At 39.0% G+C, this 14,336-nt stretch overlaps 1 protein-coding gene across 1 annotated transcript; it reads right to left on the bottom strand.

The window, feature by feature from the left end:
- Positions 1 to 1,069: 1,069 nt before the first annotated feature.
- LOC109631792 (Y+L amino acid transporter 2) lies at positions 1,070 to 12,671 on the bottom strand. Its single transcript, XM_020090766.2, has 12 exons — positions 12,375 to 12,671; positions 10,522 to 10,725; positions 10,073 to 10,248; positions 9,585 to 9,727; positions 8,217 to 8,342; positions 7,607 to 7,751; positions 7,252 to 7,375; positions 6,285 to 6,388; positions 6,045 to 6,141; positions 5,756 to 5,905; positions 3,972 to 4,155; positions 1,070 to 3,121 (listed from the first exon to the last, which is right to left on the bottom strand). Exons 2-12 carry the CDS (start codon positions 10,648 to 10,650, stop codon positions 3,027 to 3,029), a joined length of 1,473 nt encoding a protein of 490 aa, XP_019946325.2. The 5' UTR covers positions 10,651 to 10,725; positions 12,375 to 12,671; the 3' UTR covers positions 1,070 to 3,026.
- Between the last annotated feature and the right edge of the window lie 1,665 nt (positions 12,672 to 14,336).

Raw genomic sequence — 14,336 nt, 5'->3', positions numbered from 1 at the left:
GTGCACACCTAGGTGAAATGTGATGCGTCTGCTGCACCGAGCCACGGGGGAGCCAAGGTGGGTGGATGGACAGGAGGTGGTGCTCTGCGAGCCACCTTGGAAGGTGGATGGTCATTTATAGACACCATTAACAGGTTGTGTGTGTGTGTGTGTGTGTGTGTAGCCCCCCCAAAATACAGTGTCCAACATTTATCAAAACACAAAGAAGCAATAAAGAAAACAGGAGATTTTTTAACCTCAACACAAAGTGAACATAAAATTAAAACATTTTCTACAAAAGCGCAGAATGAGTTATACATGTAATATCTACACTGAACTGATTGTTATATTAAAAATGCATATGTGACAATATTTCTTTGTGGCAGTTTGTAATAAGTAATCCACAACTAGAGATTCAAGAAAATGTCTCCGTCTGTTTGGACAAACTTGTTTAATCGCTGCACTTGTGATTGATGCCTGTTGCTAGATCCTAGTGAAGAGTAATTTGTAGTTGTCTTGGCAACCATTCATTTAAATTTAGAAAGTTACTATTTTTCAGAGGTGAGTCACTTTGTTTACTCTTCTTTTGCTAAAGTCAACAGGGCTACACTGGAGAATGATATTTACAGTTACACAGCATTTATTGATTGATGCACTTTATCAAACTAACAGTTGATCAAAGTGAATGACCATCCATAATGAAAAAATTAAAAGTTAAAGAAAATTGTCTATATTGAACACAATTGTCATCAGCAGGAGCCTGGAGAGGCGGATGACTTCAAGGCAGTTTTTAAAATGTCTCTGTCTAAATGAATAGAGACAGATCATCAAGCTGCAGAGAATTGACAGGGTTAAGTTTTAGAAAGAGACCACGACCTCTAATGGCCGTCAGCTGCACAGTGCAAACACGAAGGCTGCAGACATTTGTGTTAGTTCAAGCAGGTGACAGAGTACAAAGTCAAAGTCAAGTGCTTATAGTGCACAATCTGTTTTTTATTCAGATAAAAACAGAACACATTCCTGCCTCAGTGTCTTGTTTTATCTTAACGTCTAGAATATAATAAATAAAAACAGTGAACAGAGCAAGCAGTTGTGATGCAAGTCTACCAATGTACAGTTTAATCAATTAACAAACAACATGACAAGAACAGTTCATAACATGAAGATATATGTAAATATTCTTTACTCCAGATATTTGACACTTGACAACAAACACACACACACAACTGGCTGGTTTGGTTTACATATCAACTCCAGAGAAGGCAACATTACAGATATATACGTGTTCTTCTGTTGGCTGGTGTTATGGAGGTGCTTATGAGAAGACACAATAAATTCAAGCGGAGCCCTGATTATTTCCAGCTGACAGTTCACTGACTTCAACGACAACATCTGGCTCGCGAAGCCACTTCGGCTGAAAACAGGAAAATATCCTGAGAAAATTTTGGCAACTCCTACAGCAACGTGTGTCGGTATGACTGTGCTCACAGAAAAGTACATTACGATATCAAAAGCAGAGCAGTCCTTTATGCAGACCACGTTCACAGAAGGCACGTACAGTCAATAAGGACTAGAGAACAACGCTAACACCAAAGTTCAGCTCGTCTCTACCTGTAGCTCAAACTACAGCTATGATGCTCGTACTAGAACCCAGAGACACTTTGCTACAGGTTCAACACACTAAGTTATGTACCGTGGAATAAATGGTCCAAGTATTCTAGACAATATTGTGTTAATATCTTATCTGTGATACCTACTCTTAAGACAAGAGCGAGTAGGAATTTAAATCAGCAACAGCGTTCTCACATCAGCATGGTCGATCATGAGGTTTGTATCTACACAGGTGTCCGACTCAGGAAACAGTCACAACGGTTCACGTCAGCTTTGACTTTTAAAGCCTTTTTGATTCAAGCAACACTTGAGGTGAGGAGAGAATGAGGTGATAAACAACAGGAGCAACATACACAAAAAAATATAAACTTATGAATGACACTTGAGACATTGCTGCTTGAAGCCACTAGGAGGCACCAGAAAGCAAACATGGCATTGAAGATGCAAACAAAGGATTTAGCTGAGAAGAGAAAAGATGTCACAGGAAGGACGTTCATGTTAACAGTTACGATCATGTAGGATTACTCCTGCTTAAATAAAACCATGAGTCAACAGACACATTACACCTGGCTTAAACTGACTGTCAGAAATGTATTTAATCTCTTTGCTTTACTAATTCCTAGAAAACCTCTACCCCTGTAGTTTAGTTCACAGATGAGAATAAAGCTTTCTATAAACATGGTAATTGTACAACAACATAAAGAGAACATGTGCAAAATTGTCGCCATTCATAGCAGTTTCTAAACAGGCTTTTTGGCCGTCGTACGTTGTTTGACTTCACGTAGCGCTGCGTACAGGTAAGCTATACATCTGAAAACCCGCAAAGCAAAGCAAACTGACCTTTTAACTATATTGATTTCTCTAAATTTTTCCTACTTAAGCCTTTGTTTTGAGAGTACTGAGGAGTGTCATTACCTTAAGGTTCCTATAAATGTTTAGATAAAAAAACGACCTACTGATATTTCAAACTGTGACGAGGGGTCACCAGCTTCATTAGCATGTAAGGCATGAACACAACATTTTCTTCCCACCTGTGTATTGCCTGTAACTTCTTTCTGTTATTGAATGAATCCCCTGAGCCCTCTCTGCTGAATCAACTCCCTCTGGACTGGATTATTATTTCTTATGTGTTTCAGTGTCACCGTAAGGCTGTCAGCTTATGTGCCTGTGAGTTGCACTGTTTGAGCATGTGAGGATGGAATCACAGATCCAACACTGCATCATGTACCACTGTGTGGATGTGCTCTTGTGTGAGTTAATCTGGGCAGTACCATGAGAGAGAGAGAGAGAGAGTGGAGGGATCGAGGTGTGTTGGAGTAATCTGTCCATTTTCTCCTTTAAAATCAATCCAACCTTACATATTTAAATCTTGATTGTCTGCAGCTTCCATCTTTCAGTCATCCCCCCATTTCCTCTGGTTACTTTAGAGAACTTCGTCACTCGATCTTTTCTGGGTCAATGTTGTCCAGATCAATGTCAGTGGAGGCGACGCAACACATACACAGTTTTTGGGTGATCAGAGAGCTCTCGTCTGAAGTGACAGAGGAAAGAGAGAAAAAAAAAATCCAGGTCAATAACTGTTCAAGGAAAACAGGAGAAAAAACAATAGAATTGGGAGGAGGTATTCTTCATCTACAGGGGTTTCACATGAATACATATCTTTTTGCACAACAGAACCCTGTACAGTGTTTTCTCAGCAGTACAGAGAACATTTTAACACTAATCTCAATCCCTCTTCATCTCTTTAACACTAACAAGGTGTTTTTTTTTTTTACATGTGTCTACAGTAGCTGCTGCATGCAAGATTTAAGAGTAAGCTAGTAAGCTACTTTTGAAAAGTTACACGTAATATCATTACACAAGGATATTCATTCACACAGAAACTTGTTGAGCTTACTCATACGATAACTTTGTGCTTATGTGCTTATGTGCTTATGTTTCAAATTAAAAATACAAAGTGAGGCCTCTTGTTAAATCCCACTAGGAATTTCAATTCAGCCTAGATAGGCCAGGCTGATACATTGGCCCATTTCAGATATATCTGCATCAACGTATTCATCTTCCAATGAGTGACAAGAAATTAAAAAATACAATGTTTGAGGTCATTTAGTAACCAAAGTAACTTTCCACCCTCAAAAGACAGTTTTTCAAGGGGTGACCTTTTTTTTTTTATAGATGTTACTCATAAAGTGTCTGGTTCTAAAATACTATTTGTGCATTAAGTGACAGAATTATAACCTATTGAAAATTAGACATGTTGGCACCCATGATGGTTTAAGTTTCAATTTTGTACACTAATATACATCTGCAATTAGAAGAGAAAATCAAGTTGCAAAATAAAATACTGGACATGCAACTCAGTGTCATTCAAAGCCTCTTACCGAGTATTTCTCTTAAGAAAGATGGTCTGGAGCTGGGTGGCAAGTAGATGCATAAGAAGTAGACTGGGACTCCGGACAGTGCCACAGCAATTCCTACCAGAGAGTTGATGGTGTCACTGTAGAGAGGCACCACCACCAGGAACACACTGCACAGGCAGTAAACGATCGGGAAGAACAGAGACAGCTGCAGGAGGGAAGTGAGGAGAGGAGGGTGATGATGAAGGGAGGGAAAAGGTTTGGAAGGGAGAAAAGTAGCAAGATTAAATAACAGAAACAAATATATAAATATTTTTAGCTTAAACCACAAACCTCCTGCTGATTTAGTAGTGGCTCTAATAAATGATTTTTGATTAAATGATGACTAACTATAGATTGATCGAGGTCTGAGAAGATGTCATCATAATGCATCTTTAGCCAATCAGGAGTCTTGTATTTCTGCTGTGTCTAGACTCTTTGAAGACTCAGGTCTACATATAGTTTCTGAACATATTTCAAATTAACATTGTAGGTTAAAATGTGATTTATGCTAAATCGCTTTCTTAAAGTTTCTTCAGAATCAGAAATACTTTATTAATCCCCGGGGAAAATTCATCCCCAGGGAAATTCAAATAATGTTAATCATATTCAAATTACAGTTTATGATAGGAAAACATTGAAGTTGTTATGCACTATCAAATCATAAAAAAACTAGTTCTGCAATTCTGGCATCTGAGGCTTGTGACTCTGCTGCCAAACTGCTACAATAAAGTTGAGCATTGTGTATTCATTGAGGAGGACATAATGTCACAACCACGGTGACAGTAAAAGTTGAGTAGTGACAATAAACCTTCGGTGATTTTATTTGATAACAGGCTGGTGACACATTAAAAGGAAAAACCTGCATTAGAGTGTAGAATCATTATGACTGTACACGCTTCCGGGTTCACTGCATGCTACAATTTATCACTTCACGTCCAGTCCTGATCTGTGTATGTGTAAAAAAGCTAATCAGGCTAAGCTGGTTATGAAACATTAATACAATCATAAGACTTTCTGTGTCTCATTCATTCACAATTGTCTCACTCTCCCCACCTCTTCTTATCAGCTGACTGTTCGTGGAAATCCAATAAGATTCAATCAAGAAAGCAAACACAAAGTACTCAACCCCCTTTCAACTTTGATTACATCACAAGGGGTCAAGGGCCAAATAGATTCTCACTTATATCACATCACTTTCATCTCTTATTGTGCAAGGCAATCGTTTTTTTCATTTTTCAATTGAAGTCTCCTGATTTTGTATCAAGATGACAACCATGACGCTTATGCATCATCATGGTGGTGGCTGCAGATTAGGAGAAGTGTCCTTGGGCAAGATACTGAACCTCAAAATTACCCTTGACGGCTGTACTAACAGTGTATGAATGGTGTTTGAAATTTGGTGTGGATTAAAATAAGAATCTGGGTCCAGCTGATTCTTGGCAGAGGTATGGGCTTTCAATAAAGGTGACAAAAAGTAGAAAATAAAAGATCAATCTATGTCAGTTAAATCATTTCTACATAAAAAAAAATGAAAACTATGTTCAGTATTTCTACCAACACAGCTGTGATTTTTTGAGTTTTAAAATGTTGGACACAAAGCATGTTTTTAGAGAAACCCTGTTCTCAACTATGTTACTACAGAACATGAAGCATCACACATAAATGGCCACTGTGGTTACCTGTATGAACTTAACTCCATGTCTCGGCATGTTTCATACCACACTGATGCAAAGTGAAATACATGTCTAGAGTCAAGCTGCATCTACCTTAACAGGTCGGGGCAGGTCAGGAGCTTTGAAGCGAAGATATATCTGGCTGGCAATTGAGAGGCCGATGAACAACCAGTAGTTAAAACTGAAGTAGTTGATCAACTGGAAAACGTCAGGCACGGAGAGATACAACAGAGACATGCCACCCTGGGAACAGAAGACCAGACACATACAAAATAATATTGAGTTTGGTAATAAGCAACACTGCATCCTATGTAGAGGCTTCTAGATGAGACCAAAACAATCGAATATGCAGTTTAATTTCAAAATCCACCAAAACACTAACATTGAAAAGCAGGGCAGGAATTGGAGTGAAACGCTTAATGTGGATCATGCACAGGACGCTAGGTAGATGGCCTTCTCTGGAACCAACAAAAAACAACCTGCAGGAGAAAACAAATGGTGCAAGGGTGAGAAAAGATCACTATGTTATCCATCGATTTTTTTTAGACATATTAACATTCAAGTCATTGAATTGGCAGAAATAGGCTTTTAAAACAGAAATGTTTTCTGCGTGTTCATGGACCTGGAGGCAGCGATGATGGAGGAGTTGAGACCTCCGTAGCAGGAAATGGCCACAGCAAGGGGGATCAACCAGCGACCCCAGCCCAGCACCTCATCCGCAAATGTCTGTAGAGACATTCAATCAAAAGTTTATTGCTCACATTTATTAGCAGGTAAGATCAGTTTAAGAAGATAATACATATTTAAATATATATATATATATATAACAAATTTAAATAATTTAAATTTAATAAAAATTAGGAAAACACTAAGTACTTAAGTAAAGCAAACAAATATTGACTTAGAATTGAAAACTGATGTGTGCCGAAATATAATATTCAAAAATTTTAAAAATTCCATGTGTTCAGGGCTATTTGCCTATGAGATAATATGAGCCTCTGAGCGCTTTTCAATGTGGTACTTTGTGTAAAGTCTCCTCAATGCCCATAGAACAATGACTGGTGTCGTCACCAAACAATATCTGACAAAGCTAGTCATAAAAACAAACATTTGCTTTATCTCGCTGCTTTAATTCAATAGCGCACAGAGTCAATGGCGTGTTGACTGTCAGAACATTAAAGAACCATTAGACCAATCCTCTAATAGAATAATATTAAATACGATTGACAATACAACTCTTCCTCTGCCCTGTGCACTAATAACATCATCAACTTCCCCATGTTCCTGTGTGGAGCGCTAACCTCTTTAGCTAAATGAGGTTCTGTCATCATCTCAACCCCTACAGTCACAAATAACTAAAAGGCAGAACTGAACCAGATACTGGTGCCAGTGGCTTCCAGCCAGACTGAAAGAGATGACAGCAGACGACAGGATGGAGATCAAACCCTGCTGTCGCTATGAGACTGAGCAGATGTTGACAATCTGGATGAGTCCTGTGATGTACTAATAAGCTTTATGGGTAGATATTAGTATTGTAGACTCTAAGCTTCCAGAGGACTGCACCAAGTTAATGATCTTCAGATACTCACCACGGCAACAGCTTCACTGCTGAGCACTTTGTCTGCATCCATGACGACGTAATAAGCTACGTTGGTCAAGATGTAGATCACTGTTACAATAGGCATGGAAATAGCGATGGATAAGGGCAGATTCCTACAAGGGCAAATGAAAAAGTGGTTTATGTTCACTTAAAGCAAACTGCCGACTCATAGCTATAATAAAAACAAGTAACTACTGAAATGGGGGATTGATGAAATGTGAAATTCAGGAAGGAAGATTACAGAGTTTTAAGATTAAAGCTATTCTAGATATACAGTAGTTATGCAAAAGAAAGTAAAAAAAGCCCTGTTGTATTTGAGATCTCTTCTTCATCGCACTTCATACCTCTTTGGGTTCTTGATTTCTTCTGTGATGAAATTGAGAGTGTCCCAGCCTGAGTATGAGTAGAGTGCTGAATAAAGGGCCAAGGCCATGTCGCCAGGGTTCAGCTTTGACCCTTTGAATGAGTCCTCAAAGTTCTGGTCAAAACCTACAACACAGAGTTGGTACATTAATCCCAACACAGGCAGTGCAGTTTTTAAAACCAACTGACCTTTAAGTATTTCCTGCATTTCATATACAGTTTCGATCAATATCTGCCAGAACTTATTAAACTATAAACATGAACGAATCCATACGTCCCATTTGACAGAATCAAGTGCCAAATACAAGACATGTGGATTTGAATACACTTGTTTGTTAAATAACTAATGTGCGAAAATAACTAAAACAGATAGTTTATCTATTAGATACTGTATATTAGCTTAGCATTTTAAACTTTAACCAATATTAGATTTAAAGTACTGGCCACTGATCAATATATGAAATATTTATCTTTTGTGTAAAAGAAGACGATATTGGTTGACTGGAGAAGTACACATGACATTTTTAACATTCCATCTTTTTATAGAAACTAATTACATCACAGCAGCAGTAATTAATATGATGTTCCTACCTTGTGCCAGCTTAACCATGCCAGTGATGATGATGACGATGAGAGCGAGAACCTTGGCTACGGTGGAGATGACCTGAAGAATAGCACCCCATTTCACTTTCATGCAGTTCACACAAGTCAAAAGACCTGAGGGAGAGACAGGACGAGACAACAGCAGTTAAACAATGTAAAATCTACAGTTTATGTTGAATGATGGACACAAGTAATGCGGAATAGATGAGCAGGGATTCAAATTTGAGGTGAGGAACTTTTGAAGAAAATATTTTCTGATCATGACATATGTTTCAAAATGCTTCATGTTTCAGTCAACTAAAGATCCTCCTCTTAACTGGTTTTGACAAGAGCCCGACTGATATGGACTTTATGGGCTGATGACAATATAAATATTAGGGAGTAAAAAATTCCCATTGCAGACATATCAGTTGATATATACATGTATATGAAAAGGTTTTGCTGATGATTCCTGAAAAGGAAACCAAACACAATCAGACACATAACATACACTGTCTCAGCTAAGGCAGGAATCAGGAACTTGCTAACCTGTGCATCAACTACATAATTGTATTCCAGCAACAAATACCAGCATGAAGTTACAGTGTGAGAGAAGCAGTTGACTGACCTGATTTTTGCATTATCTGATTGGTCAGAAGGGCGAGTTTCAGTTAAACATTTTACAGGAAGATACCTCTGTATTGTTGCCAGGCAAACATTGTTTAGCTGCCCTGGAATTTAATTAAACCTTAAAAGACTTGCTTCTAAATCTAATCCTCTGGAAATTTTTCATGCATTCATCCCAAGCAGGTTTGACTATTGTAATGCTCTTTGCATAATCGCCCAAACAATGCATAGGTCAGCTGCAGCTCATTCAAAATGACACCTCTCTACATTAAAATATATTTGCAGCACATTTCAACTAAAACAATAGAAAATGAAAAACTGGATATTGCTGATTTAAATATGAAAAAGCCCACTATTTTTGTATCTTTGTCTGGGTATACTGTTGACAAACAAACAAAATACAACAACAGTTTCCCAATGGACCTTGCTTCCAGCGAATATGAGAACAGACCATTTGTGTAAAGTGTTGAATTGTGCCATTTAATGCACTGCTGATTGTTGAAGGTATGTTTTAACATCACTATGTGGTCCATGCAGGAAATAAAAAAAGGTTGTTCAAATTGTTTCCAGACTTTATGAAAACAACAGCTCCAACGTGATGAACTGCATTCTGTGGACACTGCAAACCACCTCTGACGCACATGCACACAAGCGCAAACACACACACACCCTTTTCTCAGTCATGTAAACACAAACTGTGCACAGCTTAAATACAGCATGTAAGTGTGTTCTGTACAGGTAGAGACTTACATATAATGGCAGCAGCGATGAGACGGACAGCAATGTAGGGAGCTGAACACGTTGGGTAAAAAGGTTGGACTAGGTAGTTGGAGAAGGTCAGGGCTATCACTGCCTGACAGGCTGGTTCCACTATCAACAATGACGTCCAAAGTCTAGATATGATACACATTTATCATCATGAGTACAATATTCAGATACATTTTAGCAATATAATAATGTTAAACTTGAAGTTCTTCTACCATTTTGGGAAAAGGTCAATGTTTTCTATGATGTCATGTCTGCTTGCACTAATGTCATAATGTTGGCACTTTAAGCAAGTAACCTGATACGTCAAAAGATAATAGTTTAACAGGATTAAGTTCAAACTATGTTCGATGCTTGGATAACTCAAAACAAAGAACCTGCTGAGCAAGCAACAAGCTTCTATTAGTTATTATTTGCAGCATAATGTTTATAAGAAAGTATCCGCAGACAGGAAAAGCAAAAAAACTACATACCGAATAAAAGCTAAGAAGCCTCCAAAGGCCTCCAGGATGTAGGCGTAGGAAGCTCCAGATTTATGGATAGTGGTTCCAAGCTCAGCATAGCATAACGCTCCAAAAACAGAAAATATTCCTCCAATGACCCACACTACCAGGGACAGGCCAAATGAGCCCGTATATAGAAGAACGCCCTGTAGGATAACAAATGAGGGCAGTTTCTATAGTAAACACAGTAGCATGTATAACACTATTTGTACTACAAACTAGCAGATAACAATAAGCAGCAAAATGCATTAGAATTAGACATGGTAAAAACTGCAACTGCAACAGAAACCCTTAATAGTATTCAATTAAAACGTACGTGTCTGAATAACATACATTTTTAGGATGAAAGCCACAAGAGCAACTATTCAAATTTTATCTGACAAATAACTTGTTCGGCTCAACAAAGCGGAGCATCCTACCTTAGGTGAGACGAAGATGCCAGAACCAATCATATTTCCCACGATGAGACAGACCCCATGGAGGAGGGAAATCTCCTGCTTCAGCCGCAGACCGCTGCTCTGAGAGCCCGAGTCTGCCTCAGCAACCATCCTTATTTACAGCCTTCAGCCTGGACTCAGACGAGGTAACAGGACAGTGATGGGGGGAGTGGTAAAGAGGACCAACTGATTCCAGGCAGCATCAGAAACAGAGCAGAAGGTGTGGGCAGAGAGGTATGGAACAAGGAAAAGAGAAAGGGTGGTATGTATCAATTACTGGTTCATTTCAATTGGTTCATGAGGTGTGGAACTGACGAAGGTACCTCTGCCGACCAATGAGGTTGAAATAGATATGATAATCTCTCCTCTTCAGCTCATGAGTTACAGTGTTAAATATTGGCCAGATATGTGTTTTTTTGCAGAATATCATAATGTTACAGTGAAGTTTGAATGGATATTTCAGTCTGCTATTATTCTTTGCTTTGGCAGCAGAAATAGTCTGATGTTACCTAAGCTTCTGTAAAAAACAATTTGCTCATCATTAAACAAAAATCCTCACTCAGTATATTCATATGAGTATTTACAGAAAGTCTTTAGGTTGCCTTTAAATCACAAACCTTATTTGGAAGGGTTCTCATATATTCTGATAATGTGATCATATTGTTTGCTTACTGGATGCCACTTTTGTCTGTCGCTGCTGCTGAATTTACCTGCAGGTATCAGCATTTTAAGAACTTTGTTCATGATTCTGACAATGTTGCTTATAACTAATAACTCTGCTTCTTCTACATGAACATGCTGGTAGCTTGATAAGAAAACTCAGTGTTTACTGAGCCAGCCGAATACAGTGCAGGTTATCCAGGACAGACAATGTGAAATTCAGATAAGCCAGATAACAAAAATATCTTTTTAGAATGTTGAACTTGCACCGTAGAATTTTTTTTGATTTGATTTGATTTCCAACACTTACAAAGTTTTACAGATTTTCCCATGTGTGTCTTCACTACAGTCATACATTTCTGTCCATCCATTCATCGAGACAGGAGGAGTGGTTCTCAGAGGTTCAAGAGCTGTGTGTCCTTTTATGGGACCAATGAAATCATACCAGCATCTCATCTGCATGCCAATATGGCTGCTGAAGTTGTGCTTCCCTTGCAAGTTTAAAGACATCTCTGTAAAGTCAAGGATCATAATCTCCACAACTCAGCCTCTTCGCCTACCTCGCCCATCTCATCGTCATAAGTGAACAAGCAGACATATCAAACAGGCCAACTTTACTTTTAACGCTTCGCTGACGGATGAGAAAAAAGTTTCCTCTTACACACGGACATGAACGTGTGCTCTTGAAGACGTGACCATACTTTGGTGTGCGATCGGAATGAGGACGTGGATTATTCGGAGCACTTCGACGACAACAACGATCGCTCAGTAGCAACTCACGTAGTTACTATATGTGACCTCAACACACACGCTCGCCTAATGTTACTGATTAGTGCCTGCGGCGTTATTAGCTTTATTAGCATTAGACTAATACAAACCAGCAGGGATGGTTAAACCGTGTTTGGATGCTTTCGCATGAAGTCACGAGCTAACACTGGGGACCGGTGTCCATCTTGAAGCTGCGAATAGTGGCATTTAGCTCCTCGGGTACTAGCTTAAGCAGCGGAGCACATCCATGATGCTGGTGATGGGCATGCTAACGGCTTGTGACTGACATGTGAGCGACGTTAGTAAAACTACCTGCATCTTTCTGCCATTTGCAGACTAACGCCAACCTTCCAGACTGACTGTGCATCCTTACATCAAAGAAAGGAGAGTTGATAGCGTCACGATACCTTGTGTTTCGTCTTGTTTTCTCCCGAGGGGGAAGCAGCAGAACCCAAACTGAGCTCCACATGTGCGAGGGGGACAAGTTTTCTCTCCCGTTACCTCCAGCAGCAGCAGCTAGCTCCTCCTCATCCTCCTCCAACCTCCGAACACTGTGTGGCACAACCCCACCGACCAGATATCGATACCAATCAATCATAAACACGATTATTCATCGATTAAATGTTGATGATTGATCGATGACAGTGAGTCTGTCAGTCCCCGCGCAGGAGGAACTAGCATCGACTGTAGGTGCCCCGCAGCGGATTGTTCCTTTGGTGATGCGGTCCTCCAGGTGTTCAGTGTGAGTCACAGGTGTGATTGGGTCAACGATGCGTGAGTCAACCAATCAGAGGCGAGGAAAAGTCATCGCACTAGTTGTGATTACATATCCATATTTGCATTAAATTAGTTCCTTATCGTCCTTATCACTATGTTTGTTAAATTTACTGCAAATAAAACTGTTTGGTCTAAAACTGTGTCTATTTTTATTAATGATAAAGGCCTGACTGACCAATGCATGTTTCTTGTTCTTAATAAAATGATTGTGTCATTAAGTGTAAATGCAGTAAGCTTTATTGGCATTTTACAGACAAACAAATCATCATATCAACGATGAAAAGAGTAGTGAATAAGAACAACATGGAAAATAAATTGTACTCATGAAGAATTGTATTTATTGCACATGTCTGTACTGCTGGAACTCAAGAATTCCCCCTCCAGGATGAATAAAGTATGTCTATCTATCTAAAGAAATAAACAAATGGAGATGCTGATAATACGTTGCAGTTGTGGATAAAGGATTTTTCTAAATCGGGGGCTATAACAGCTCACAATTTACACAGGGGCCAATTATATGTCCAACATCTATGCACAAGTCCTGATTCACTAAGTTGCACATTTAAGTCATGAGTTCCATAGCTTTGAGCAAAGCCACCCATCACTGAATATATATATATATATACACAACGACCTCCTCTCCTCGTCTAGAGTGAATAGGGACATGTTTTCCTTTGTGTAAAACTTTCAATTTGGGGGGAATACTTTTCAGATTTCAGATTTTTCAAGTTTTTCTAATGTTGTCATTCAATAGATATTTTTTTGGAAATATTTACTTCAGTTCTTCTACTTCATCATTACAAACCTCAACTCAAAGCTGTATTATAGTTAATTATTTATCCTCCACATTCTGTTTCCAATAAACCAACTGCTATTCAAACAGAACATTTTCATAAGGAGATTAGACACTTTGTGTTGCCCTGAAGTCAACCATATATCCAGTTGTTATAGTGGCCTGAATTAGCCTTGTTTAAATAGACTGAAATCTGCAAACACTTGAGAAAAAGAGTATAGGTCTCTCTGCATATCTTTTTTAATGGAGCTTGGTCTGTAAAAGTTATTCAATAAACATACAATAAACAGTCAGTGCTTCTACTTGAGTGTGAAGCCATATGCTCAGGGAGAGAGAGAGAGAGAGAGAGAGATATGCGACAGAGAGAGAGATTTGCTGCCACCTAGGGGTTGTTGCTTTATGGTCTTGACCATCAGTATTTTCTACAGTAAGGTAACCTGTAATGATTCAGGTGTTTTTACGAATTATATGGGACGTTAGGAGGTTAATCAAATAGATTGTAAAAAGACTAGGGCTTCTGCACTGCCACAGCCCTATTCTTCTGGAATGGCTTAATTTTTCAGGACCTGCGAGGAACTATCAAACCTAAATGTCTTGAAAAATGTGTTTTAAAAAAGTAACCCAACCCTATAATCTAAAAGTCATGCCTTCAAAAAAAGATTCTTCCTTTCAGCACCATGGACAGACCTTTTTTCTCCGCACCTGGCCTCCACCGGAGGAACAAAGAGGGAAACACCCTGTTGGCTTTAGGCAGGGCCTGAACTCTCCAGTACAAGGGGACATTGGATTTGTCAGGGCT

The sequence above is a fragment of the Paralichthys olivaceus genome, chromosome 20, assembly GCF_024713975.1.
Source record: "Paralichthys olivaceus isolate ysfri-2021 chromosome 20, ASM2471397v2, whole genome shotgun sequence".
In the NCBI taxonomy this organism is placed as follows: Eukaryota; Metazoa; Chordata; class Actinopteri; order Pleuronectiformes; family Paralichthyidae; genus Paralichthys; species Paralichthys olivaceus.
This window is presented reverse-complemented; position numbering and strand designations above follow the sequence as displayed.